The sequence below is a fragment of the Aedes aegypti genome, chromosome 3, assembly GCF_002204515.2.
Source record: "Aedes aegypti strain LVP_AGWG chromosome 3, AaegL5.0 Primary Assembly, whole genome shotgun sequence".
NCBI lineage: Eukaryota > Metazoa > Arthropoda > Insecta > Diptera > Culicidae > Aedes > Aedes aegypti.
This window is the reverse complement of record NC_035109.1, coordinates 297,412,633-297,427,496: the sequence shown is the minus strand read 5'-3', so window position 1 is coordinate 297,427,496 and position 14,864 is coordinate 297,412,633. Positions and strand designations below refer to the sequence as shown.

The window sequence follows — 14,864 nt, the reverse complement described above, 5'->3', positions numbered from 1 at the left end:
GTTGAAAATACTGCCTTTGATTTTGCTGGGAACAGCTGATCTTTGTTTATATTTTCAACCAGCAATCTTTAAGTAGTGTTGGTGACATGTAACGTGTATGTACACGAGCGCAGAAACCACTATTATCTACCTGCCAGTGGTGATGGTTTGGATGCTTATTCTTTCGTTTGCTCAGAAACAACGAGCTACACACCTGGTTACCAATGGCTTTTAGGGCGTTATCCCATATTATGCGAGATTTGGAAGTCCGATCTTAAAAAGGAAAATTTCTGCCCAAATGTTGCTTTTTTTACTATTTAATTTTCTTACCGAAATCAATCTCCCGCCACGCAGTGATTGTCCAGATGACTATTTGACAAACGCTTACATTATCATGAAAATGTGATATCTCATAAGAATAAAACAAATTGAATGCTCAACAAAAACTGTTTCATTTAGACTAAAAAATCGCAGCGTAAAGATTCATGCGATAAAGGTCAACGCAAAACTGCTCGATCTCAGCGAACAAATATCCTTATTGTTTCAGTTTACCTGTGTTTCTCCGCTAAACACACGCCTCAATGGTAGCACATGGTCCTGGCCTCTAAAAGTGTCGTATTTATAATACCACCGGTCTTGGTGTCATCACATGCAGTCAGTGCTGTATAGTTATTCCTCCTCAATACACCCATATAAAATTGAATAAGTATCGTGCTAGATGCAAAATAAGCAAAGTGCGCTCAGTGCTCTCTTTCTCTTCCGCAGACTCAGACTGCCGAAAAGTGGATCCCGTTTTTCCAATCGAAGAATAGATTGGCACTGATAAAGTCCCAATAGGCCGTCATGTGGAAGCCAATGTTACTGTAGACGAACACGTACTCGCTCAGCGCGAATAGGGAGTATACTAAAAAAAGAAGTTGTACGGATTATTCGATTGCTACATAGGTACTGTAAAACGGGGTAACTTAGATAGTTGTTTTAGGAAATCCGATTGTTTATAAGCGTTTTAAAAATGATAATACATGGCTAGGGGCCCAGATAGCCGTAGCGGTAAACGCGCAGCTATTCAGCATGACCATGCTGAGGGTCGTGGGTTCGAATCCCGCTGGTCGAGGATCTTTTCGTAAAGGAAATTTTCTCGATTCCCATGGCATAGAGTATCTTCGTACCTGCCACACGATATACACATGCAAAAATGGTCAATCGGCAAAGAAAGCTCTCAATTAATAACTGTGGAAGTGCTCATAAGAACACATATGAGAAGCAGGCTTTGTCCCAGTTCGGACGTAACGCCAGAAAGAAGAAGAAGACATATTTTTGTTTAATAATTGAATATATAGGTTCAAATGCTCTCGATGCCTAAGAAAACAACTTTGACATGAAGGTTATTACTGATTAACTAATTGACAGAAGTTTTGTTATTTCATTTAGTAACTTTCACTATCAAAATTACCACGCTCTATCAAAAACACCCCGTTTTACGGTGCTAATCGAGCCTCGCAGCCGAAATTACCTCCTGGTTCGCAGTAGGAATTATGCCTAACGAAAAAGTAAACCGCCAGCAGTATCGAACAGAGATTGGCTAAGAACAGTCTTTTCTTGTACCTAATTGACTTGCGCTCCGACGCAGTCAGCAGATCTCCCTCACGGGTCACCCTATTGATGACAATCAGTACCACCATGTAGAGCATCGACGTCACCACGAATGTGCTGAAGCAGAATTTATGCACGTCTGGAACACCGAAAATGATAGATTTTGATTAGTTTCGTGTAGAGGTGATAATCATTCGCTTTAATTGGGGCGTAGCTGCGCTGTCATCGATCGTGGATAAATTACACTAGGTAACCGTACTTTGACCAATTGTAAGGAGTTCAGAAGATTTTGACTCGCTGATTTCGAATCTGTTTTCAGAATTGTCATAACGCGTAGTTTTTGAGAAAAAAATGATGTTTTGTTCACAAATTGCACGTTTACAAGAAAATTCACCTTTTTTGTTGCCCAAATTTGATTAAAATTTTTATTATTATAATATTTAGATTTTCGATAAATACATTCATACTCTAAAGTTTTGTGTATCACGTATTTTTTCGAGATAATTGCTTTTTTATTACAAAGTTTCTATAATTTCCATATTTCTATGAAAAAATAATCTACATCATACACTGAAAATACCTATGTGCATTACACTCAATTTATTAGAAATGTACCGTAAAGTGCCGTAATTCAGCGCATTGCCTAATTCCACACATTTCATACAAAATTATGTATATATTGAAATACAGATTATTATTATTTTATTTATTTTTTTATTTCGTCAATCAATAGTAGACTACATGTTTGCTTAATTCTATGTATTATTATATCTTAAGGAATTAAAATATTGTCTTAGCTTTGTTCGCGACATGGTCAGATCAATTTCTGTGCAATGCTGATTATAAAGAGACATCATTTGATTCATTGGGCCGAATTTTGCATAGTTAGTTCGACGATTATTTGATGCAAACAAATTCCGATGTCTTAAGGGGATCTTTTTTTTATTTCCGTACGGGTTTGGGCCGAAAGGTCTCAGATTTTCATGAAACTTTTTTCACAGGCAGGGCTCATCAATATATGGATAAAAAAAAAATTGAGAAAAATTCAGGGTCGCCTATTTTCCCGGAAAACTCAGTTGGATTTTTTTTTTGTTTTCCCCTGACACTACTTACTTTGAAAAATCATAACTCAAGAACGAAGCATCATAGAAACAAAGTTTTTTTTTATGAAAATGAAAGCAAATTTTCTAAGGAATAGAAAAAAATGTTAACTGGAAAAAGTTTTCCACAAAATTTTCCACCATCGAGAAAATTCGTAAAGAAAAGCCGGGAAACCTATGTTCCAACTCGTGTAAGATTTTCAAAGAAATATTTTTGAGAACAGAATTTTATAAATTTCAATCACTGAAATTTTTAAGATGTACTACTTTTTAATTCCTGCGTTTGATTATAGTTTTGTGAAAAATGCCCAGATTTCTCGTACAAATCGTTTCGTTCGAAAATCATAACTGAAGATAAAAGCGTCACAGAAACATTTTTTTTTGTCAAATCGGAATCAAATTTTCTCAAAACTTTGAGATTTTTTTAAATGGAATAAGTTTTCCAGGACAGTTTTCACCGTTAAGGAGAATAAATAATGGGTTTAGCTATTCCAGCTTACAAACAAAGTATATTTGAAAAGAGCGATCAATAAGATCCAATCCTAAACATTTTTTAAATACGCTCATTTTTCGTTCCTAAAACATGATCAAATATTGCCAAGATGAGCTGTTTACAAATTTATACATTTATAAGTTTATAAAGCTTATTTTCAAATTTATAAGTTTATAAACAAAACTACTTAATAACGAAACAGCTTAGCTTAGCTTAGCTTAGCTTAGACTGACTACACATATCAATGGTTGCTATTCCGTGATTGACCGAAGTCAGTGAAAATGCACAAAGAATCAACTAGAAGTTTGACTGGGATTGGCCATAATCTTCTTCAGTGTGCATAATTCAGTGCCTCTATTTATACAGGGTCAATAACGGCGCCGGCCACGTCCTTGCAGTCAGGTGGGATTGAGGGAAGGAATGTTAGTGTGTAACCTTTGCTATTTGGAGACCGTGTTTGCCTCTGCATCTCCACAAAGGTTACTGGGAGGGATGTTTGTTAATGGGGAGGATCGTTGGGTCACAGGATTCACTTTGATAAGCAATTAGACCATGATAAATAATTATTTGTGAGATATAAACATGATTATGCCGACACTTGGGGTGACGAACCATTCAAAGTTTGTTGAACAAATACCTAAATGAAACATTCCTAACACTCCTATTCTTATGCCGACACTTACAGTGACGAACCATCCAAAGTTTGTTGAATAAAGTGAACCTTTCGGAAGTCTACACTTGTAGTGTCCAACCATTCAAAGTTTTTTTTATTACAAAAATAAAGGTAAAAAGAAAGGGGTGTTTTGCATAGCATAGCATAGCACAGCACAAACTGACTGCACATGTCAATGGTTGCCACTCCGTGACTGATCGGAACTGGTAAGAACCGCACTACGATCCAAATGAATAAGGGATGGGAGCCTCCGCCCACTCCCGAAGTGCAACTCTAGCAGATCTAACATTATTGATCAACAACGGCGCCGGCCAAGTCCTTACAGTCAGTTGGGATGGGGAAGGAATGCTAGGGTGCAACGACTGTTGCCTCCAGAGACCGAGAACACCTCTGCATCCCCACAATCACCACGGGAAGGGTGTTCACTAGTGAGGAAGGAAAAGATCTGGGAGTCACCCCTGGTCGGTGATGCGATCCATGGACAAGGGGGAAATACACGACTTGTATTCAAAGCTAGTTTTGTATTTTTGTCTCGAGAAGTTTTTGGAAAAATTACGTCAACATCTATAATGTCGAACAATTCAAAAGACGTCCCTATCAATGACGAAAACTGAAAATTACATGTATATATTTCAACTTATATGAAACAGGAACAATGCCGACACCTGCAGTGACGAACCACACATAGCCCGTTCGAAAATCACACATGAGTACCACTGTGCATCTCGTCTCGATATGGTAGAAGTTTTAGAAAATACGTCAACATTCACAATGTCGAACAATTCAAAGGATAACCCTCAATAATGTCAAAAAGAGAAAAACACATGTATATTCAAATTGTACAAGAAAAAAGCACAATGCCGACACCTATAGTGACAAACCATACAAAGTTTGCCCCAATATTACATAAAAGTTACGCTTTCAAGAAAATATGTGTTATCACAAGCATGAAACGAACTCACCAGTTGGCCATCCATTCTCGACTGAACACAAAACTGACACTGACAGCAAAACTTCTTGGCGTCCCGAAAACAAACCGTCTTGCTTGGGCCCTCCCAAACACGTACCCAGCAAGACGCTCCAAAACAAAGGGAAAAAAAAAAAAAAAAAAAATCTCCGGCGACGAAAACACGCGCGAAACCGTCAACAAACTCTATCGGACGACGCAAAACCGAACCGTCCCGCCTGGGCCTCTCGAAGCACCACCCAGCAAGACGCTCCAAAACAGGGGGAAAAAACTCTCCGGCAACGAAAACGCGCGAATCCGCCAGCCAAATCAATCGGACGACGCAAAACCGAACTGTCCTGCTTGGGCTTCACAAAGCACTACCCAGCAAGACGCTCCAAAACAGGGGGAAAAAAATTCTCCGGCAACGAAAACGCGCGAATCCGTCAGCTAAATCAATCGGACGACGCAAAACCGAACTGTCCTGCTTGGGCTTCACAAAGCACTACCCAGCAAGACGCTCCAAAACAGGGGGAAAAAAATTCTCCGGCAACGAAAACGCGCGAATCCGTCAGCTAAATCAATCGGACGACGCAAAACCGAACTGTCCTGCTTGGGCTTCACAAAGCACTACCCAGCAAGACGCTCCAAAACAGGGGGAAAAAAATTCTCCGGCAACGAAAACGCGCGAATCCGTCAGCTAAATCAATCGGACGACGCAAAACCGAACTGTCCTGCTTGGGCTTCACAAAGCACTACCCAGCAAGACGCTCCAAAACAGGGGGAAAAAAATTCTCCGGCAACGAAAACGCGCGAATCCGTCAGCTAAATCAATCGGACGACGCAAAACCGAACTGTCCTGCTTGGGCTTCACAAAGCACTACCCAGCAAGACGTTCCAAAACAGGGGGAAAAAAATTCTCCGGCAACGAAAACGCGCGAATCCGTCAGCTAAATCAATCGGACGACGCAAAACCGAACTGTCCTGCTTGGGCTTCTCGAAGCACTCAAAACTACTTAATAACGAAACAGCATAGAAACAAAGATTTTTCAAACATAATGTAGGCATTTTTTCCAGCTACTACAAAATTGACAGTTAAATCAATGGGTAGGCAATTAGGTATTTACCAATTTTGGTTTAAAGCGTTGAAATGGCTTGAGAATCATAAGTTTACCAAAAAACTAACAAAGAGCAGTGAGAAAGTGCAAGTGTTGTCAGCTGTATATTACGTTATTACCGAAGCTGTTAAAATGGACAAAGTTCAATACTACGAATACTATTCGCTATGCTGTAACCCCTTCGGACTGGACGGCCACAAATCAGTAAGGACAAATTTACGCTCGATTAGCCATGGTCTCATGACCAAGTTTCATTCGAATGGAGTTCGGTGGATTACGGAGAGCAATACAAAAATAAATAAAATTTCAAAAATGTATGCAACCATGAAAATGATTTTAAAATTGAAGCAGAATGGCACTTTTTCCCAACCTCACATGGAAAAGGTCCTGCAAGTAACCCTGAACAAGCGACCTGGTACCGCTTTCAAAGTACCTTAGCCCTCTGGAGTGCCAACCGGCACATCAGGATGGATGCCAGTAAAATCCTGATTATGGTATACTGGTCACAACGCAGAACAACGGACAGGACACGGATTACGGATTGGATACGTCGACTAACAGTCGTGGGCTGGCAGCGTACTCTACTGTTCCCTGAGTAAGGAAGGGTGACACCAACTTGAAACGGCGAATAGGACTATGAGGAAACTGCCTCCGTCCTGATAAAACCTTGGCAGGCCTTCGTGTACGTTCGAAACTCGTCACCAACCTCGGTGAGTAGTAGGCTCAGATGTAACATTCCTGACTTACGCCGATCGGGCTCTGAACACAACCCCCATGAAGGATTGTGTCAACCCTAGCATGGCCTCCCTGCTTGCATAGACAACCATGGGATCACGAGAGGCGACTATTTACAACGAGTAGAGATAGCGGCCCGAAGGGGGGACCCAATCGAATGGAGCAAATAATCGATTTGGATGGAGAATCTAGTGGAGGGAACGAAGACGCGATAGTATTCGCAAGGAGCGGAAAGATGCAGAGATCGCCAGTGATACCACAGACGGTAGCAGCCAGCACTAGCAGATGCAGCACACCGAGTGAGCCACCGGGAAACCAGCGGGATGCAGGCTTCCTGACTCAAGTGCTCACACCAAAATCGGGGAGTAGCACCGCTCAAGACGACAGGCAGCATGAGAAGTCGGAGCTGTCGGAAGTAAAGAGGAAGGTCAATGAACTCTATGAGTTCGTCAAGACGAAAAACAACGTCCACCTCAGAATCAAGCAGCTGGTCACTAGCATCAAGTCTGCCGTTACAGCCGCAGAACGCGGACAGAAGGAATTGCGGAGTAGAGCGGAAAAAGCAGAAAAAGCATTAACTTCGGTGAATGCAACAGCCGTTGCACAGGAGACGCCTAGGAGCAATCCGACCACCCGCTCGGAAAAAAGAACGAGGGATACACCAGGAGAGGAGGAAGATCCCAAAAAGCAGAGAAGCGACAATGAGTGCGTCAGTGAGCAGAACGGCAGTGAATGGCGCACCGTGAAAGGTCAAAAGGAGAAGAATACAGCTCGTAAGGAGAGGAAGCGGCAAAAAAGGAACCGAAGAAGAATGAAAAGCGACGGTCACCTCGCGAGAGGTTCAGGGGCGATGCTCTTGTCATTGAGGCAAGCGATAAGACAAGCTACGCGGCGATTCTCAGGAGAGTGAGGGAGGACCCAGAGCTTAAGAAGTTGGGTAAAAACGTGGTGAGAACCAGGCGCACCCAGAAAGGTGACATGCTCTTTGAGCTTAAAAAAGATCCGTCGATCAAGAGTTCGGCCTGCCGAGAGCTCGTCGCGAAGTCGCTGGGCAACGAGGCAAGCGTGAGAGCCTTATCCCAGGAGGCAGTGATCGAATGCAGAGAACTGAACGAGATCACAACAGAAGACGACGTGAGGGGTGCACTGTTATCCCAATGCAACCTGGAAGAAGCACCGCAGTCCATCCGGCTGAGGAGAGCTTACGGAGGTATGCAAATAGCGACGATCCGATTACCAGTCGCAGCAGCCAAAAAACTCGTCGAGGCTGGTAAGATCAAGGTGGGATGGTCGGTTTGCCCGCTGAAACTGATCCCTCGGGAGACAAATCCGGTGGAGAGATGCTTCAAATGCATGGATTTCGGCCACCGGGCAATAAACTGCAAAGGCCCGGACAGGTCCGAACACTGCAGGAAATGTGGTGAAAAAGGTCACGTTGGCAGGGACTGCCTGAATACACCTAGGTGCATGCTGTGTAAGGTGGAGGAAGGTAACGCCCATACGACGGGTGGCTTCAAGTGCCCCAAATATCAGAAGGCGAAGGCAGGGCAGTAATGATGATGGAGATAACGCAGGTGAACCTCAACCATTGCGACACCGCACAACAACTGTTGTGGCAGTCGACAACAGAAACAAAGTGCGACATTGCGATCATTGCAGAACCGTATCGGGTTCCTCCCGATAACGGCAATTGGGTAGCAGACAGAGCAGAGACGACGGCGATTCAAGTAATGGGCAGATTCCCTATCCAAGAAGTAGTCGAACGCTCATACGAGGGCTTCGTGATCGTTAAAATTAACGAAATCTTCGTGTGTAGCTGTTACGCCCCCCCCCGAGATGGACACTGGAGCAGTACACCCAGATGTTGGATGTGCTAACCGACAAGCTGATCGGTCGAACGCCGGTAATAATCGGAGGAGACTTCAATGCGTGGGCCGTGGAGTGGGGTAGTGCAACGACGGTCTCGCTAGCACATTTCGCAAAAACGGTAGGGAGTCCATCATAGACGTGACCTTTTGCAGCCCGTCGCTGATCACCAATATGTACTGGAGAGTTAGCGAAGAATACACCCACAGTGACCATCAGGCGATCCACTACTGCGTTGGCCAGAGAAGTTGTTCAGTATGGCAGAGGAGGAATGGAGAACGAAGGTGGAAGACGAAGCATTTCGATAAGGATCTTTTCGTCGAAGCACTCCGAGCAGTAAGCGACGCTCCAAACATTGATGCAGGAGAGCTGACAGAAGCGTTGGCGAGAGCGTGTGACGCAACTATGCCGAGAAAATTGGAGCCAAGAAATCAACGGCGTCCTGCATACTGGTGGAACGACAGACTCAGCACCCTTCGCGCAGCCTGCTTAAGAGCCAGAAGTCGCGTGCAGAGAGCTAGATCCGAAGCCAGCATGGAAGAGCGTAAAGTGACCTACCGACTGGCCAGAGCCGCCTTCAAACGGGAAATATCGACGAGTAAAACGAACTGCTACAAGGAGTTGTGCCGGGAAGCTGACGCAAATCCCTGGGGCAACGCCTATCGAGTAGTGATAGCGAAGATCAAGGGCCCAGTTACCCCAGCTGAAATGTGTCCCGACAAACTGAAGGCGATAGTGAACGGTCTCTGAACAAAGCTCCCGGACCAGATGGTATCCCTAATGTTGCGCTAAGGGCAGCAATCTTGGCGTTCCCAGACATATTCAGGACAGCATTGCAGAAGTGTCTAGCGGAAGGCTGCTTCCCAGACAGATGGAAGGTGCAGAAGCTGGTGTTACTGCCAAAACCGGGAAAACCGCCAGGAGATCCTGTTTCATATAGACCAATATGCTTGCTGGATACTCTTGGCAAACTTTTGGAGAAGGTCATCCTCGGCAGGCTGACGATCTACACGGAAGGCGAGAACGGATTGTCTAAAAGGCAGTTCGGATTCCGTAAAAAGACTTCGACGGTGGATGCTATTCGGGCAGTCATCGCGTGCGCGGAGAAAGCGTCCAAGCAGAAGAGGAGAGGCAATCGATACTGCGCAGTGGTAACAATAGACGTCAAGAACGCGTTCAACAGTGCCAGTTGGGAGGCTATCGCCGCAGCCCTACACAGAATGCGGGTTCCCGGATATCTGTGTAAAATTCTGCAAAGTTATTTCCAGAACCGGGTACTGGTCTACGACACAAACCAGGGACGGATGCCAATTGAAGTCACGGCGGGAGTTCCACAAGGATCCATACTTGGTCCAACATTGTGGAACATGATGTACGATGGAGTGCTAACCTTGTCACTGCCGAATGGAGTCGAGATCGTCGGGTTCGCAGATGACGTCGTTCTTGCGATAACTGGTGAGACTGCGGAGGAGGTGGAGATGCTGACGGCGGAATCGCTAGACACCATCGAATCGTGGATGACTGGAGTCAAGCTGCAGTTGGCTCATCATAAAACGGAGGTGGTGCTGGTCAGCAACTGCAAGGCGGTACAGCAGTTGGAAATCAACGTCGGAGGGCACGCAATCCCATCGAAGCGCTCTCTAAAGCATCTCGGAGTAATGGTCGACGACAGGCTAAACTTCAACAGCCACGTAGACTATGCCTGCGAAAAGGCAGCGAAAGCTGCTAACACAGCAGCCAGGATCATGCCCAACATTGGAGGACCAAGAAGCAGCACGAGGCGTCTTCTAGCGACCGTATCATCGTCTATACTGAGGTATGGAGTCCCGGCTTGGGCTGCAGCGTTGGGAACCAAACGTAATCGAGATAAGCTGGCAGGTACGTTCCGGCTCATGGCTATACGGGTTGCGAGTGCCTACCGCACTATATCATCGGAGGCAGTGTGCGTTATCGCCGGAATGATCCCCATCTGCATCACTCTGGCTGAGGACATCGCATGTTACCAGCAAAGGGACACCAGGAATGTGAGGAATACCATTAGGTTGGACACAATGGCCAGGTGGCAGCAGGAGTGGGATAACTCGGAGAAAGGAAGGTGGACCCACAGGCTCATTCCTAACGTGTCGGTGTGGACGACCAGAAAACATGGAGAAGTTAAATTCTTCCTGACCCAGTTTCTGTCAGGCCATGGATGCTTCCGGAAATATCTGCACAGATTCGGACACGCAGAATCTCCACATTGTCCGGCCTGTCCAAATATCGAGGAGACACCGGAGCACGTTATATTCGACTGCCCTCGATTCACGGATATACAAAGCGAGATGATGCCAGAAACCGCAAACGTCCTAAATCCGGACAACATCGTACAGAACATGTGCCAGCATGAAAGCACCTGGAATGCGATTAACAGGGGAATAACGGCGATTATGTCGTTGCTGCAAAGAAGATGGCGTGAAGACCAGAGAGCTCCGGATCGCGATCGGAGTAGGCTAGATCCTCCGTCGGGGACTAGACCGAGTAGAGCGGGCGTAGCGTAGTATCGGTTAATAGTCGTCCGGGCGCCTGCAAACCGGAAGCCATCCTCCAACCGGAATCGCTGGACCGACTTCGGCACTCCACCGGCCAGTATCGAATCATGAAGAAGCGCGTAGCCGGAGTAGGCTAGCTCCACCGTCGGGGACTAAGCCGAGTAGCATCGATCGTCACAAACCAGTTTTGGGTCGTCTGGGCGCCAGTGAACCGGAAGTCATCCTCCAACCGGAATCGCTGGACCGACCTCGGCATCCAACTGGTCAACAAGGAGAGCTCGAACAGCAGCAGCGGAGAACGAGTCGTCGTAGAGCAACGAAGTGCACATGAGCGTCCAGTAGAAGATCAACAGAGCTCTGACGCGAGGCCAGCTCAAGGGAAGTATGCGTCGTCGCACAGAAAGCTGTCCAAAGTCCCGGCGAGATGTTCAACCGCCAATTGGGCAAAACGCTCCAACAGCGAACTAGCAGAACAGTTAGAGGCTGAGATTGAAGAAGTGCATGAGCACAGCCCTCCCCCGATGAAGTTGCCTGATGTAGTTCCGGGGGGGATCGAGGCACAGGAGCAGTAGGGAAAGTTTTTCAGTGGTTAAGCACGCCTAACGTGAGTCCCACACCGTGCCAACACACAACAGGCCTGGCTTTTGAAGCTTTTTTGTACCCTACTATAAAAAAAACATGGAAAAGGTCCATGTGATGGTATCGGTGGCAACATTAAGCGAATGTCTAGAGATGCTAGTATTAGAAAGTCAGCAGAAATTAATAACGCCAAACAATTTTTCGACTGGGCTGTGTCGCAAAAAGTGAAAGACCAATTTAAAAAATATTGGGAATTTATCTATGCAACTGAAAATGACTATTCAGAGGCTGAAAAATTTCTTCAGGAAAGATTTTCTAATCTTCTGGTGTTAGCAACCAAAGACAATCCGCCCGGTTGAAAAACTAGATAGTATTAAGATGAAAATGTAAGTTATATACTGAATAATTAAATAAATAAAATTAAAAAAATAATAATAATAATCTTATTTGTTCCATAGAAAAGAAAGAATCCCTTTTCAGTGTAATGAAAAATTGAGGCAGAAACAGTTTTTTTTCAGTTTTTCTTAGCGGTGTAATTTTTCATGAAAAATATCATCCATTCCGACTTATACTTCATTAAAACCAATCCCATATCTTTTTTCAGATGTTTTAGAAATTTTTCGGTGGAAAATTTTGTGGAAAATTTTTTCCAGTTAATATTTTTTTTATTCCTGAGAAAATTTGCTTTCATTTTCATAAAAAAAAACTTTGTTTCTACGATGCTTCTTTCTTGAGTTAGTTGAAAGAATTGACGAACAAAACGAGCGATTAATAAAATTCCTGAACAAATTTCTCCCGTGAAATTTCTTTACGAATATTTGAACAGGAGTAACAACTAGAAGACCGCCACAGTACTCTAAAAAACATAAGATGATCAATACAAGAAATATTCAAAAATTCTCAGGAAGAATTCCTAGATTTTTTTTAAGATTTTCTGGAAGAATGAATGGAGGAATTCCATTAGCTCTTCTTCGAGAAATCTACAAAGGATTTTCTCAAGAACTTGTGAAGGATACTCGTTGAGATTTTCTAAAGGATTCTCTTGACCTTCACGCATTTACACCAGGATTCGCCACAAAGATTCTCACACGATTTTTTTTATTAAGAAATTTATATCTAGAGGGAGAAAGGACATAGAAATCTCAAAAGATTTCACGCAACAGTTTCTTCTATGATATGTATTTTGAGAAATTTATTAAAAAAGTACTAAAATATGATTCTGTTCGAACTTCAACAGATATTCCATTCAGTACTTTCGGCGCATTAGATAACTCTTTTGTATTATTTTTGTTATGGCTATAGCGGCCATGCGACTCAAAGTTAAAAGGAGTCTATACATAGAAGATTTTTACAAATGATTGAAAATGAACAGGTGGATAGGCGTCGCAAGAGAGCGACGAGATTTAAATTTATCAACGGTTCTATCGATCGATGACTGATATTGGGAATCAACACGCAGTCAGAGATTTTATCATGTGTGCTGTGAATGTTGCTGGAAGAGTTGGTGGTAAAATCTTTGAAGGAAATCTTAGGATAATCTTTGGGAGAATTTGTACTAGTCAATGTGGAAATAACCAGTAGTTTCGTTGGATTCCCAGGAGAGAATTTCGAACAAATTCCACTTAATAAATCTCTGGAAGAATATGTAGATGAACTTCTGTGAGACCTTGTGGAAAATCTCTTTAGGAATGCTTGGAGAAGAGGTCCTAAAAGTACTCAAGAAGAAATCCCTGGAGAAATTATAGAAGAATTCCTAAAGCTTTTTTCCTCAAGGATTTTGAAATGGAATTCCTAGAGAACAATCGCGTAAGAGTCTCCGAAGGTTTCTCTGGAGTCTCTAAAATTATGCACCCTGATTCTCTGCAAGGAGAAAGATGGAAATAGTGGCTCCAGAGACCATTTTGTTAAAAAAGAGACTTTAGAGTATTTGAAAATATAGACTTACATCAAAATAGAGATCTGTTACCAGCCCTGACGAAAATGTGGATTTTTAAAAAAGCTAATCTTTGTAACTATTCTGAAAACAGATTTGAATCCATCGGATCACAAACTATTGAAAATGTATTGCAAATGGTCAAAGCGCGCGAAAAAAGTCCACTAGTGTTACACACTCCACATATCAGATCCCTTACCGTAGTTGGACACCGACGTCCACATGGTCAATCCCACCAGGGAACTAAGCTCGGTGATGTTCAGAATGCACGCCAGATAGGCCAGCTCCTTCCGACGTTTTCGCAGCAGCCCGATGTGGAAGTTCTTGTACAGAAATGCGATGGCATAGCGGGGCAGGGCGTGGACCAGAACCGAGGCTTGCCACACGAAACGCTGCGGCTGGTAGTTCCCGATGGCAGCCGATAGGGAAGGCAGAAAGTTGTACACCATACAGTGGGTGGCGTTGGCCTGGTCAAAGTTGTACAGCAGAGACCATACGACGCAGAACAGGAATCCCACCACCGGGAACAGTACCGTAATCACAGCCAATTTGCCGAAGCGAACTCGAATTGCGCTCCGACCAGACGAGTCTTGGCCACCGCCACCGGGGGAAAGCTCCGGATCCAAGAGGCGCTCGTACTGGGGGAGCATTTCGCTTTCTAGTTTGTTTGATGAGTGGTCCAAATCCTAATTAGTTTAGCAGATCGTTTCACATTTTCTTCGCACTGGTTCTGAGAAATCGTCACGAAAATTGCACTCGCACTCCGAGGAAAGTAAACAGCAAACTGAATCGGAATGACGTTTCGCTTTGGGTGTTGGATGTTTCAAACCCTGCACTGAAACAAATGGATGAGAGCGAATTGCGAGATTTTTATTACAAGATAAAACTGCTCGAAATTATGGCTTCGCTAAAGCTAAGGCTGTGAACCGTTTCACCAGTTAATTTAACTATTAGTTAAAATTTGACATTTCAATAGTTATTTTCCCCTCAAATGGTTAAATTGAACATCGCAGTCGACCCATTTGAGCTTTGACAGTCGAGTAGTTATTTCAGAACAAAGTTGACAGATGGTTAGTTATTCTCAAATTCACGGGAGCAAAAAATAACTTTCGAACTGTCAAGTTTGACCATGCTCCAGAGCAGGGTTATTTCTAACCGGAGGGGAAATAACTGTCGAGCTGTCAAATTTTAACTAAAAGTTAAACGAACTGGTGAAACGGTTCACAGCCTAAGTATGCTGTTCAGCTCAAGAAAAGTAAAAATTTCTGCCCAAGAAATGGTCAAGAAATTTCCTACAGTGAGCTCCATTTGAATTGGGTTG

The 14,864-nt window shown here is 43.9% G+C and overlaps 1 protein-coding gene across 1 annotated transcript; it reads right to left on the bottom strand.

Annotated features, from left to right (window-relative positions):
- Window positions 1-412: 412 nt before the first annotated feature.
- Window positions 413-14,355, bottom strand: LOC5577459 (post-GPI attachment to proteins factor 2). The gene is made up of 3 exons (XM_001663342.2): window positions 13,743-14,355; window positions 1,493-1,711; window positions 413-883 (listed from the first exon to the last, which is right to left on the bottom strand). The coding sequence occupies exons 1-3, from the start codon at window positions 14,191-14,193 to the stop codon at window positions 747-749; spliced, it is 807 nt and encodes a 268-aa protein (XP_001663392.2). The 5' UTR covers window positions 14,194-14,355; the 3' UTR covers window positions 413-746.
- Between the last annotated feature and the right edge of the window lie 509 nt (window positions 14,356-14,864).

Excerpts from the sequence above, each read along its gene's own strand:
- LOC5577459 (XM_001663342.2), bottom strand. The coding sequence starts at position 14,193 with ATGCTCCCCCAGTACGAGCGCCTCTTGGATCCGGAGCTTTCCCCCGGT. Across the intron at positions 1,712-13,742 it reads GACGTCGGTGTCCAACTACG|ACGTGCATAAATTCTGCTTC; the intron begins GTAAGGGATCTG and ends TCGGTGTTCCAG. Across the intron at positions 884-1,492 it reads TTCCTACTGCGAACCAGGAG|TATACTCCCTATTCGCGCTG; the intron begins GTAATTTCGGCT and ends TTCTTTTTTTAG.